This window comes from Bubalus kerabau, chromosome 15, assembly GCF_029407905.1.
Source record: "Bubalus kerabau isolate K-KA32 ecotype Philippines breed swamp buffalo chromosome 15, PCC_UOA_SB_1v2, whole genome shotgun sequence".
Taxonomy (NCBI): Eukaryota; Metazoa; Chordata; class Mammalia; order Artiodactyla; family Bovidae; genus Bubalus; species Bubalus kerabau.
In genome coordinates, this window is record NC_073638.1 from 52,058,645 (window position 1) to 52,071,971 (window position 13,327).

Consider the following 13,327-nt stretch of genomic DNA (forward strand, 5'->3'; position numbering starts at 1 on the left):
TATGTATGATGTATCATAATGACTTTAAGCCAGTTTTCTTCCTGCCTACCTGTTTTACTTGCCATCAATTTCCAAAAACATAGTCACTGATCAGAATTTATTCACATCTTAGAAAGTTGACCACTGTGGGCAGTGAGTGGTTCTCATCACTTCTCAGCGCACTTATTGTCTAAGTGCCTCCTATTCAGCCCACCCAGTCACCTGCCACCAGGGAACTGTAGTTTATATCTGGGCCATTAACACTGCTATTTAAATCATTTTAAATGCAACTTAAATAAGTGAGCAGCATGCAAGCCTGGGCAATAACAAGGTAACATATAATGTAGAGCTGTGGTGGTGATTTTGCCTCCTGCAGGTGTGGCACCTCTCAGAGCAGAAGCAAATCAATGTGTGCTCCCAGTTGGATTGGAAACGCTCCCTGGCTGTCCATCTTTGGTATTTGCTTCCACCAACAGCTTCCATTTCCAAGGCGCTCAGCATGTATGAAGAAGCATTTCAGGTACATGTATCCAGTAGAACCAAGCACGAGTCCTGGTAGGAGTTCTGATTTTACTAGAAAAGTACTCCAGAGGGGAAAAAAACCATCAAATCATTTCACAATACTTTTTTCTAACTACTTTTTTGAAATTACTGTAAAATTGAAATGGACACAGGAAATGATGGGAAATTTCTTCAAATATCTGCTTATGTTTTGCTTAATACAATGAGTTTCCACAATTTACTCTTTTTTTTTTTTAAGTGATTGTATTATTTTCTGCTACGCTGGGTATTTGTTGCTTCACTCAGGCTTTCTCTAGTTGAGCGAGTGAAGGTTACTCCTTAGTTGCAGTGTGCGGGCTTCTCAGGGCGGTGGCTTCTCTTGTGGAACACAGGCTCTAGGGCATGTGAGCTTCAGTAGTTGTGATACACGGGCTCAGCTGCCTCTTGCCATGTGGGATCTTCTAGACCAGGGATCAAACCAGTGTCTTCTGCCTTGCAAGACAGATTCTTAACCACTGGACTGTCAGGGAATCCCATAATTTATTTTCTTACTGCTGTTTTCCTGCACCATCATCAGAGGGTTTTTCTTCATTCTTAATGCTGTTTTATTCCTTCAGGAATTCCCTGAGCTACAGCCTGACCTTGTGTTTAGTATAGCCCCAAATTAGCACGTCTGAAATTTGCCTCTAAATATCATTATATTAATATTTCATATTCCTTGTGTATTTGGAGGTTAAAGTATTCTTAATGTTTTTAATGCCATTATTTGGTTCTTTTCTTACTGTTAATTTTTATTGTCATTGATATCATTTGCCAGAATTATTTGTCAGGGAAAAAAGAACACTAAAAAAAACAGAGTGTAATGAAGTTTAAAATCCTTGAAACAGTCCTTTAGCGGATGTCACACCATTCTTAATACACATCTGAGTAACTGAGACATAATATCATCTAGTGAAACATACTTGGAGCTGACGTATTGTTTTATCAAATTCTTAACTTCAGAATACCTCTGAGGGTGACAGATATGCCTGCTGTCCACTTCCCTCGTACCTGGAGGGCTCTGGATATGTGGTAGAGGAGGAGCAAGACTCACAGAGACCTCTTCAAGATGTCTGCTTTCACCTTTTAAAACTCTACAGTGACAGGTAAATCAGTCATGTGTTATAATCACTTTTGAGGGCTCCATGAACCTTAGGGAGTTCTTTCCCTTTTATATGTGGTCAAATTGCCATAAGATTATATTAATCACAAAATAAAACTAATGGAGTTCAAAGAGCATGGGAACTAGAATTAGAAATCTAAAAATTTACATTTTAAATCAATTATATTTTAATAAAAATTTTAAAAACAAAATTATTTTAATCAACTTCAATGAGATACAATTTTTATTATTGATAATAAAGTGTGTGGTTTCATATTTTTTAATGTAATGTAACTACCATCACTATTTGATAGCATTTACATTACCCTCCAAAAGTTCCCTCATGTCCCTTTGCAGTCAGTCCACACCCTAGACAACTACTGACTTTTCATTATTGTAGATTACTTTGCTATTACAGAATTTTATATAATTCTGTATGTTATCTTTTGTGCCTGCTTTTTTTTTTTTTTTTTTACCCAACATGGTGATTTTGAGATTTATCCATATTAATATGTATATCAGAAATTTAATTTTTATTCATTTATTAGTGAACAATTTTTTTTTCTTAGGATATACTAAGAATAAAGCTGCTGTGACCACTTGTGTCTAAAAGTCCCATCAAGATCTATAATTGCTCCAAATCCTCAGAATTTGTTATTATTGGCTTTTAAAACTTTATCATTTTAGTGGGCATATAGTAGTGTCTCATTTTTTGTGTGCTTAATAAGAAATTAATATATTAACATGTTGTTATATCTAATCAAATAATTTAAACTATCTCAGAGCTGTCTTTTTACCTTATATCAGAAACACTGAGCAGTTTCCTCTAGTCAGAAGTAGTAGCTCACATCTCACTTCAGATCTTTAAATACTTTCTTTTAAATTAATGGTGCACTGGGACGACCCAGAGGGATGGAATGGGGAGGGAGGAGGGAGGAGGGTTCAGGATGGGGAATACATGTATACCTGTGGTGGATTCATTTTGATATTTGGCAAAATTAATACAATTATGTAAAGTTTAAAAATAAAATTAAAAAAATAATAATAAATTAACTATACTAATTTTAGAATAATAGTCTCTTGTTGTAAAATACAAATAACTAAAATTGTGTTTTAATTTGCATTCCCCCTAATACCTAATGATGGCAAGTGTTTTTTCATGTGTTTATTTACCATCTACATATCTTCCTGAAATGTCTGTTGAAATCTTTTGCCGCCGCCCCCCACCCCACCACTTTAATGGGGGTATCTAATAGTTCTTTTTTATGTTGTAATAGTTTTTTTCTTGAGTCAGTTTTGTTCATTTGTTTTTCCTAAGGAATTTTTCTGTTTCACCAAAGTCACCAGATTTATTGGCATAAAGTTATTTGTAACTTGTCCTTATTCTTTTTTAATGTCTGTAAGAGATTGAAAAGACAAGCTACAGATTCGGAAAATATATTTTCAATTCATATATCTGATAAAGAACTTTTATCCAGAACATGTAAAGAACTCTTTGAACTCAATAATAAGAGAACAATCCAGTTTAAAAATGGGAAAATATTTCAAAGATGCTTCACCAAAGAAGATCTACATGTCAAGCCCATGAAAAGTTGTTTAACATTGGTAGACATCAGGGACATGCAAATTAAAGCTGTCGTGGGATGCCACTACCCATCAATTAGAATGGTTAGAATTTTTTAAAAGACCTTTACCAAATGTCATCAGGGATGTGGAGCAATTGAAATTCTCAACACTGCTAGGGGAAAATATAAATAATACTGGCACTTGGGGAAAGAGTTTGGTAGCTAAAAAAAAGTTTAACATACACCTACATACATGTGATTCAGTCATTATACTCCTCTAAGTATTTACCTGAGGGCAATGAAAATATATGTCTGTGTATGTGTTGATAGCAGTTTTATTTGTAAAGGTTCAAAACAGGAAACAGCCCAAGTTTCCATCAATAGGTGATTGGATAAGCCAATTGTGGTACATCTCTACAATGGAAGACTACCTCACCAGTAACTGTTGATAACACACAGCAGCAATGGCGAATTATAAAGTACTTTTACTTAGTTTTGAAGAGACCAAAAAAAAAAAATACTTCCCCAAAATATACCTACTGTTTGATTTCAATTTATATAATACTGTAAAATGCAAACTAATCTATAATGATAGAGGAATCAGTTGTTGTGTGGGAAGAGTAGGTGTAGGGATAGGCGGGAGAGAGAAATCACAGAGGGGCTTCTGGAACCTTTTGGAGGTGATGGGTTAGCTTGTTATCTTGATCTTGGTGGTAGTTTCACAGGTGTATATATGTGTTTGAACTTGCGAAAACTGTATATTCTAAATATGTATAGTTACTGTATGTCACCTCTTTTACTGTCAAAAAAGAAAAAAGAGGAAGAAAAAAAGCATATATCTCAATATGCCAGAAACCAAAGCCAGACTGAGATAGAAAATCCTAATCTTAGCTTAATTACTCGTTTGCACTAGCCATATTTCAAGTGTTTAATAGCCACACATGGCTAGTGGCTATCTTATTGGTCAAAGCAGATTATAGAACATTTCCATTATCACACAAAGTTCAGTTTGACAGTACTGGGCAAAAAAAACTACTCATTACTTGGCAAGGTGTAGGTACTTGTGAAATGTCTGGGATCTTAGGTGAAATGGAAACACTCTGGTTGGTAAATAAACCAACGCCTAGATCTTTAAAGCTTGTGGGTATGGGATCTTCGTTCTTACTGTTCTTATGGTCTGGGATTTGGAAGTTAAGGACATCACACACAAACTGGTCCAGAATCATTGAGATCCTTGGGCCCCTTGCAGAAGAAAAAGCAAAAGCCTTAGAGAGACTTTCAAACCTTGGGTACTTGGATTTCTATATAAAGAATAATACCAACTGTAAAGCAAAAGGAAGGACATAACCATCATTAAGACTAGTCAGGTGTTCAGATAAACAGGTGAAGTAGCACTTCAGCAACTTCAGATAGTAGAACAATGTGAAAGACACTAAGGAAACTTAAATTTTTTTTAATGGTTAGGGAAAAGACACTAAAGGGTGAAAGTTGTGAAGACTTCCTGTACCAGAATGGTAAAAATAGACCAAAGAAATACCATCAGACTTGTTAGAAGAGCCTGAGATGGGAAGTTCCTTGGTTTTTGGTAGGATCTGTAATCTGGCTAAACCTAGAGGAGGAAGACTGTAAGGCTTATGATGCTTCTGCTCTAGGGTACTTGCCTTTATTGTTTTCTAAGCTGTGGCTGAAAGAGTTAACCTATCCAGTGCAGGTGGTCTGCTGACTGGGTTTGGTAACTCAGCACATTCTCCTTTGCAGACATTATGACCTCAACCAGCTGCTGGAGCCTCGAAGCATAACTGCCGATCCTTTGGACTATCGCCTAAGCTGGCACTTGTGGGAGGTGCTGCGGGCTCTTAACTATACCCATCTCTCAGAGCAGTGTGAGGGTGTGCTGCAGGCCAGTTACGCTGGCCAACTGGAGAGTGAGGGCCTTTGGGAGTGGGCCATCTTTGTCCTCCTGCACATTGACAACTCAAGGTGAGTGAGAAGCCATCAGATGCACTGGGTGCCTCTAGCCCTACAGGGCAACAAAGGAATCAGTCTAAACACCTATTAAATCGGTATGGGAAATAAGTGGAAAGGAAGGATATACCTGGGTGGAAAAATCCCATTAACTTAGGCACAAATTCCTTGAATGTGGTATGTTTAGAATTATGCAGAAGTAATGCTGGCTGTGTTGCTTCAGTGGATCTGTAAAGGTTGACAAGGAGTACCGCTTCTTTGTCTCTGTCCACTGGCTTTCTCTCTTCCCTTGCCATCCATTCCTCAAGTTTGATAGTGTTTTGTTTACCTATTTACCAATACAATCTTGCCCAGATGCATAATGTTTTGGTTCTCTTTCCTGAATGAAAACCAGAGAAACACCTTTACTCCCTGCTGTGAACTGTATAAAGCCGGAGGTTTTTTGTTATTGGTAGCGGCATGGCATATTACTAAGAACAAAAACACTTAATGCTTTGTTACATAATTTATATAATGTTTTTATATATCTTTCTATTCTGTTGTAAGTATTTTAAATATATTAACTTGTTTAATGGTGATAGTGAACCTATGAGATAGACATTCTTATTGTCTGTTTATAGATGAGCAGCTCAAGGCATACAGAGATTAGATAACTTTTGTTCAAGATCACATAGCTAGTAAATGGCAGAGTGAGGCTTTCAACTCAAGAAACCCAGAGTCTGTGCTCTTAATCATTGTACTCTACTATCTGTCATTCTGTAGGGCATGGAAAATTGTTTTGTAGTCCGGTCTTTCTAAATTCTGGCTTCAGCATGTACTCACTTTGACCTAGGGTAAAACTTACTCATTTTTGACTTAGAGTCAAGATAGTCTCTAGGCCTCAGTTTTTTAATCTGTAAAATCATAATATTGCTAATCTCTGTTCAAAGGTGACTATGAAATTAAAAGAGTAAAAATATAAAGCATCCAGCACAACCTTTCCTTTAAGGAATTTCTCTTTCCTCTTCCTCCTTACCAGGAGGCAAAATGACCCCAGAATTTCCCTCTGCGTTTATTTAAATACACTCTTGGAGAATTTCGCATGGTAGAAGGCTGGCTGATGGGATGATTGATGACTGGCTGTGGGAAAGCAGATCCTGTTTCCTAAAGAGGAGGGGAAAAGGAGGCAGTTGTCCTGAGACTGGGAGTTGTTAAAAAGCCTAGGCGTTGACAAAAGAATCTAAGATGAGAATAGCTTTGATCTGAAATTCAAATGAGAGATCCTTTGGCCAGAAGAAGAAATCTCTTTAAGTGGACTTAAGAGCAGAAAGAGTGAGTTTAGCCTAAGTCTAGGAGTAAAGAGAAAATGAATTAGGAAGCCTGATGGCTATAAGGGAAAAAACAGGACCTAGAAGGGACTTTACGTTGTAAAACTTTGTTTACTTACACTGACCATGTGAGAGAAAGGGCAGAGAGGAGGTTGAGAATGGACTGCAGAGGACTGCTCGGTGGGTCCAGAATTCCCCTATCTCATCCTTCATCTCCTGTTCTAGAAAGGAAACAAAGAAATGAGCCTGCTGGGATGAACCCATACACACTCTCTACTGTATATAAGATGGATAAGCAACAAGGACCTGCTCTATAGTACAGTGAGCTCTGCTCAATATTCTGTGATGACCTATATGAGAAAAATTAAAGAATGAACGTATGTGCATGTATAACTGAATCATGTTGCTGTACACCATTGTATAGCAAACATTGTACAACATCAACTATATTCCAGTACAGTTAGAAAAGAGAAATGAGCCAGTGAGGACAAAGCCTTTCGGGGGCAGTGGACAACCTTCCCAAGAGCATTCATCCTCTGACTGTTTTGACCATGAAAATACAATGTGCTTCTGTTCTATTTCATTTTAAAAATTAATGCTGGTATGTCACCTTAAGTGAAGCTTGAGGTGATCCTCTATGGGTCAGGACCTGCAGTTGAGGAGACTGCCTCAGGGGCCACTTTGAGCCGTCTTAGGCAGCCTTCTCCGTCGGTAAGGATGAGATTTATCCCAGCTGACGTTTCCTCCTATAGCACGCGGGAGAAGGCTGTTCGAGAGCTGCTTACCCGGCACTGCCAGCTGTTGGAGACCCCTGAAGCTTGGGCTAAGGAGACTTTCCTGACCGAGAAGCTTTGTGTGCCCGCTGAATGGATTCATGAGGCCAAAGCAGTGCGAGCACACATGGAATCCGACAAGCACTTGGAGGCCCTCTACTTATTTAAAGCAGGACACTGGAACAGGTGCCACAAGCTCATCATCCAGCACTTAGCTTCCGGTGAGTGCTTCAGACCAGGGTCTGTGTCTCCTGGAATCACCCCCAATTCTTCAAACCTCTGAGCCCATGATGAGTCAGGCCAGGGACAGTGATCGGTACAGAGCATGGCAGACTTGAATCAGATCACACTTTGTAAAAGCTCCCTGTGCAGAAGATGCTTAGTGAGGGTGAAGGGCAGAGGTCAATAGCAATATCTGTTATGTCCCCATCTGCCAGGAATATTCTTGATGGGCACTAACTGCGTTAAGCTCATTGTTTAGGGAGTTTCATTTAGCAACACCAGAGATCGCTCTTTGGGAAACTGAAACCAGAAATTCTTTACAGTTTCTTTAAGAGAATTTTGAAATATCTACTGTAATTCTCAAGTCTGACCCAACATAATTTTCCTTTTCATCCTGTCTTGGATTTCTGCCATCTCCTTCCTCTGTACACTTTTGGTCAATATTTTCTTTCTTCAGATGCAATTATTAATGAGAACTATGACTACCTGAAGGGGTTCTTGGAAGACCTGGCACCTCTGGAGCGCAGTGGCCTAATCCAGGACTGGGAAACATCTGGGCTTGTTTACCTGGACTACATTAGGGTCATTGAAATGCTCCGTCATATACAGCAGGTACCTGAGCTCCTTAAACCATGGCCTGGTTTTCTTTTTCCCTGGCCCATAAAGCCATAGAGACAGCCAAAGGCTTGAGCAAGAACTTGAAAAACTCACTGACAGAGATAGCACTTTCAGTGCAGGAGGGATGTTTTGATGAACAGATTTGATGTAGCTATTATGACAGCTCTATCAAAACTTGAAACATTTTTTTGTGGCTTATTGTTAAGTAGTGTGTAGTGGACATGCCTAAGACTTGTCCTTAGTCAGTCCCCTCCCCTTGTCAACCCTTTTCCACTAGTTTTAAGTGAGAAGCTTTGGGTTGAGAGATCCAGTAAAGATCAGAGATTTAGTGTAGATAATTTTTTCACATAATATTTGGCATGTTTTAAATTGAAAGTGTTATGGGGGCATTCTGGTGACACCTATGGATGGATCGCTAATGGTTTTAAATGCCTAAGATATAAATATATAGGATTACAAAAGAAAGTAATTATATTAAGATAGAATTATCAAAGTATTAAAAACTTGTGCTATGTAATAAGTGCTTTATTAACATCCTAAATAAGAAGCTCTAGCACTGTAATTTTGAAATATTTAAAGATTACCAACAACTGTAATACCGGGGAAGCCCATGGTATGCCCACCAATGCAGGAGACGTGAGTTTGATCCCTGGTTTGGGAAGATCCCCTAGAGGAGGAAATGGCAACCCACTCCAGTATTCTTGCCTGGGAAATCCCGTGGATAGAGGAGCCTGGTGGGCTACAGTCCATGGGGTCAGAGAAGTCAGGCACGACTTAGCAACTAAACAACTGTAATGTGATAGGAAAGGAAGTGGTTTCTGTTGATAACAAAATCACAGTTGCTGTTGATATCTACATTAATTATCAAGTGCTAATTCTTAGTTGGAGTCAGAAGACCTAAGTTAAGTGCTAGTTTGGGCTCCACGTCTCACTGTTGTGCTCTTAAGTCAATACCATGTCTCTGACCCAGATTTATATAGATTTTTGGTGCTTTGTTGAAGCTTGCTAATTACATGGTTCATGAATGGTGATTTCACAACTTGCCCAGTCCTAGGCCCTATACACTATATTGCTTTCCTGTTATGTATTGCTAAGATCCTGTCTTGTCTTCGGCAACTAGGCTAGATGGTGGGAACATGACATTGCTGGCCAGCTTCTTGGGTTTTCCCCTCCCTCACCTCACTCTCTTTTCAGAGGGTTGCCTAGCCAGTCTGTGGATAGGATTGGAATGATCGGAGTTCCTTTGGCCTAATTGGTTTCCCTGCTTCTTTGTAGGTGGATTGCTCAGGTTATGAACTCGAGCAGTTGCACACCAAAGTGACCTCACTGTGCAACAGGATAGAGCAAATCCAGTGTTACAATGCCAAGGACCGCCTGGCTCAGTCAGGTCAGCCTCTCGCCTTCTCTCCCTTCCTGCCTGCTCACTGCCTGTCTTTGTGATTATTATACCCCTGCCTCACCCCTTCATTTGGTGCTCACTCTGCTCTTTTCTCCAGACATGGCCAAACGTGTAGCCAACCTGCTGCGGGTGGTACTGAGCCTTCAGCATGCCTCTGATGCAACCTCCGACTCAACGCCAGACCCTCAGCGAGTCCCTTTGCGCCTGTTGGCTCCCCACATTGGCCGGCTCCCCATGCCTGAGGACTATGCCTTGGAGGAACTGCGCAGCCTCACACAGTCCTACCTGCGGGAACTGACTGTCGGGAGCCAGTGAGCCCTGGGCTCCTCCCACCACACTCACATGCTTGTTCACACTCACCACACAGAGGGCTCCTGCATCGAGTTGATTGCCCTGTTTGCCATTCTCTGGCTTGGCTGTGGAATCTCCCCTCCCTTCCTGCTGCCCAAGCAGCAACCTCCAGTTGTTCAGGGCTTTCTTAATACTAAACATAGCATAAGGGCTTTTGGAACCCCCCAAAAAAGGAGCCAAGTCTCTGTTTACCATCCTCAAGAGCCATTCTTTTTTTTTTTTTTCCTTTTTAGAAATGGTCAATAAAGCACCTTTGGCAGAATTCCCCAAAGAACCAGGGAATGCTTTTCCTCCCTCAGCCATTCTGAATCTTGTGACTGTCAATGCCAACCGCAACCCTGCTCCTACTCCTGCCCTTTCATCCCCAGACTCTTTAGAAGGAGTGGGGCAGGTGCTGGGACAAATGTGTTGACCTAGGACCTTCCCTAAAAAGTGAACTATCCACAGAAGGAAGAGAATCTATCTCTGGAGTAGATTGATGATTTGCATGACTTTTGGAATCAGGAGAGGGTTGAACTGAGGAAGCAGAACAGGGTCTTTCTGACTCATTTAAGGTAGAGTGAGTGCCTGCTATGGAGCCGTGGGGCTTCAAGGCTTGATTGTTCTTCCTGCCTTGAATGTTCCCGTGAACACCACAGCTTCCCTCTGCAGGAGCCCTTGGTCTCAGACTCCATGTCTCTGGGAAACTCCCAGAACTCATTTTGGTGCCTGGTTTTCAGTCATCTGGCAAGGCCTCCTGCCTGGATTTGCCTGAAGAGTTTCAATGAAACATGGTAGATCGGGTAGCCCTCCCTTTCCCTCCCATTCTAGCCCAAAGCATTTCCCACCCTCCATCCACAGTTGCAGAAGGTAAAGCCCTCACTGAGGCAGGCAAGAAGCTGAGCTTCAGGGACAGGCAGGGGGCCTTCGCTACACTGTAGCCAGCTCTGGGGAGCCCCAGGTAACCACCGGAGACTGCTGGTGTGCGGGCTATCATGGACAACATGGCCATGCCTGGGTCTTTATGCATGAAGATTATGTAAAGGTTTTTATTAAAAAGTATATATATATATATAAACGATCTAGATTATTTTCCTCTTTTTCTGAAGCTACTTTCTTAAAAAAAATAAAATGAAATGTTTATAGCATACTTGGTATTGGCTTTCTTTTGTGTTTTTGAGCCTTGTTGTCCCAAGGAGCTTTATGACGGCCTTGTTTAATTTGCAGTCTAAAGGGGGAGACTGGCCATGGGTTAATGAGAGAATAGTTGCGGACTAGATCAAAGGCTAGGTTTATAAGGGTCAATTTGGGGGTGAGGGGGTTGAGATTGATGAATCCTGACTGCTGTACATTTATTTATTTATATGGGTTTGGACTCCCAATGGGGGATGGGGCAGGGTTTCAAATTGCCCAGTGGAATATATTTAGTATTCAAAGTCTCTTTGCTCTTCTTCTCTGGGGTTTTTTAAACCTTGGCACTTCACCTCTCAGTTTCCATTGTGTAAAGGAGATGATGATCCCTGATACGCTGTTTCACAGGGCTGTTCTTGAGAGGGACCAAATGAGGCTGATGAGTAGTAAGTAGGTTGGTGGGTTGGTTCTGTTATTGAGCAATTTCCAGTTAGGATTAGGCCAAAGATTTCTGGGATGCTGAGGAGATGAGAAAGCTGAGTAGATCTTCCTGGTAGCCAGGGCTTCCCTTTCATTTGGGCCCCTGAGGACAAGGGTTACTCAGCTGGGAATCTCCCTCCGTCACTAACTGTGAACCTGAGCAAGTGAGTCATGGAGCACTGCTGGCCTTCTAAGAATTTGTTGTGTTTCCTCACCAGAGGCGTTCTGTGAAAAGTCAGTGCTGTAAAAGTGGTTAGTCTTTAGAAGTGTTAAGAACTGTAAATATGGGCAGTATTTCCTCTTCAGTTCAGTTCAGTCACTCAGTCGTGTCCAACTCTTTGCAACCTCATGAACCGCAGCACACCAGGCCTCCCTGTCCATCACCAACTCCCAGAGTCCGCCCAAATCCATGTCCATTGAGTCGGTGATGCCATCCAACCATCTCATCCTCTGTCGTCCCCTTCTCCTCTGGCCCTCAATCTTTCCCAGCATCAGGGTCTTTTCAAATGAATCAGCTCTCTGCATCAGGTGACCAAAGTATTGGAGTTGCAGCTTCAGCATCAGTCTCTCCAAAGAACACCCAGGACTGATCTCCTTTAGGATGGACTGCTTGGATCTCCTTGCAGTCCAAGGGACTCTCAAGAGTCTTCTCCAACACCACAGTTCAAAAGCATCAATTCTTCGGCGCTCAGCTTTCTTCACCGTCCAACTCTCACATCCATACATGACCACTGGAAAAACCATAACCTTGACTCGATTGACCTTTGTTGGCAAAGTAATGTGTCTGCTTTTTAATATGCTGTCTAAGTTGGTCATAACTTTCCTTCCAAGGAGCAAGCGTCTTTTAATTTCATGGCTGCAATCACCATCCGCAGGACAGGTTTTTCCCTTTTTTTAAAAAAAAAAATCTCTAAATCAAGTATTTATCACTGCAGCTATACTACATCACAGAGAATAGACTCGCAGTTCAAAGCTCATGATAAAAGATGAACAATGCTTCCCTGGTGACTCAGTGGTAAAGAATCTGCCTGCCAGTGCAGGAGACACAGGTTCAATCCCTAATCTGGTAAGATCCCACATGCCACAGAGCGACCAAGTGTATGCGCCACAACTATTGAGCCTGTGTGCTGGAGCCCCAGAGCTGCGACTACCAAAACCTGAGTGCCCTAGAGCCCGTGCTGCACAAGACAAGCTACCACAATGAAAGACCCACGCACCACAGCTAGAGAGTAGCCCAGCTCGCTGCAGCATCAGAGACTCAGCACAGATAAAAATAAAAAAATTTTTTTAAAGAACAGTCTCCTATATTTCAAACTACATTGAAATATATGTTTAAATTTTTAAATTTCTCAAAAATATAAAAAGAATTAGTTGTCTCAACACCCAACAGAGCTGTGGAATCCACAAACTCATACAATGTGCAGAATAAGTATTTCCTCCGCACAACGCTAGAATAATGCCAAAATAATGTTAACAGAAGCCCGGAGATTAAATGCAGGCATCATCAGAGCCAACATCTTTTTTAGGAGTTTTACTCGGACTCATTTTGTTACTTTGTATTTCTAGAAAATTTCAGAGTTTTAATTTGTTGTCTCTTAAAGAACCAGCTCTCAGACTTAATGGTTTTACTGGAGTTCTACCAGAGTGCTACATTGTAATATATTAACTTGTGCTTTAAAAATTCATTTCTCCTGCTTTCCTAAGGGTTTTTTAAAAATCTTACTGTAAAAATTTTCATCCATACAAAAGTAAAATTATGTCTTAATTTAATCTTAATCTTTACCCCAATTCTTACTCCTACCCACCCCAATGGGATTTCTAAGGGAGGTCATCATTTCATCAATACAAAAGCATTCCTACCATAAATTTTTATAAATATAATACCATTGTCATACCTAACACAATTAAGAATAATT

General features: G+C 40.7%; 1 protein-coding gene across 3 annotated transcripts in view; it reads left to right on the forward strand.

Moving 5' to 3' along the window:
• Window positions 1-10,948, forward strand: part of NUP98 (nucleoporin 98 and 96 precursor) — an 86,240-nt gene extending 75,292 nt beyond the window's left edge. For all 3 annotated transcript variants that reach the window (XM_055548938.1, XM_055548939.1, XM_055548940.1), the window contains exons 27-33: window positions 356-499; window positions 1,483-1,625; window positions 4,945-5,166; window positions 7,211-7,452; window positions 7,911-8,065; window positions 9,347-9,458; window positions 9,568-10,948. In XM_055548938.1, the coding sequence (XP_055404913.1) occupies window positions 356-499; window positions 1,483-1,625; window positions 4,945-5,166; window positions 7,211-7,452; window positions 7,911-8,065; window positions 9,347-9,458; window positions 9,568-9,785 (1,236 nt within the window). In that variant the 3' untranslated portion in view covers window positions 9,786-10,948. The remainder of the gene's footprint in view (window positions 1-355; window positions 500-1,482; window positions 1,626-4,944; window positions 5,167-7,210; window positions 7,453-7,910; window positions 8,066-9,346; window positions 9,459-9,567) is intronic.
• Window positions 10,949-13,327: the final 2,379 nt, after the last annotated feature.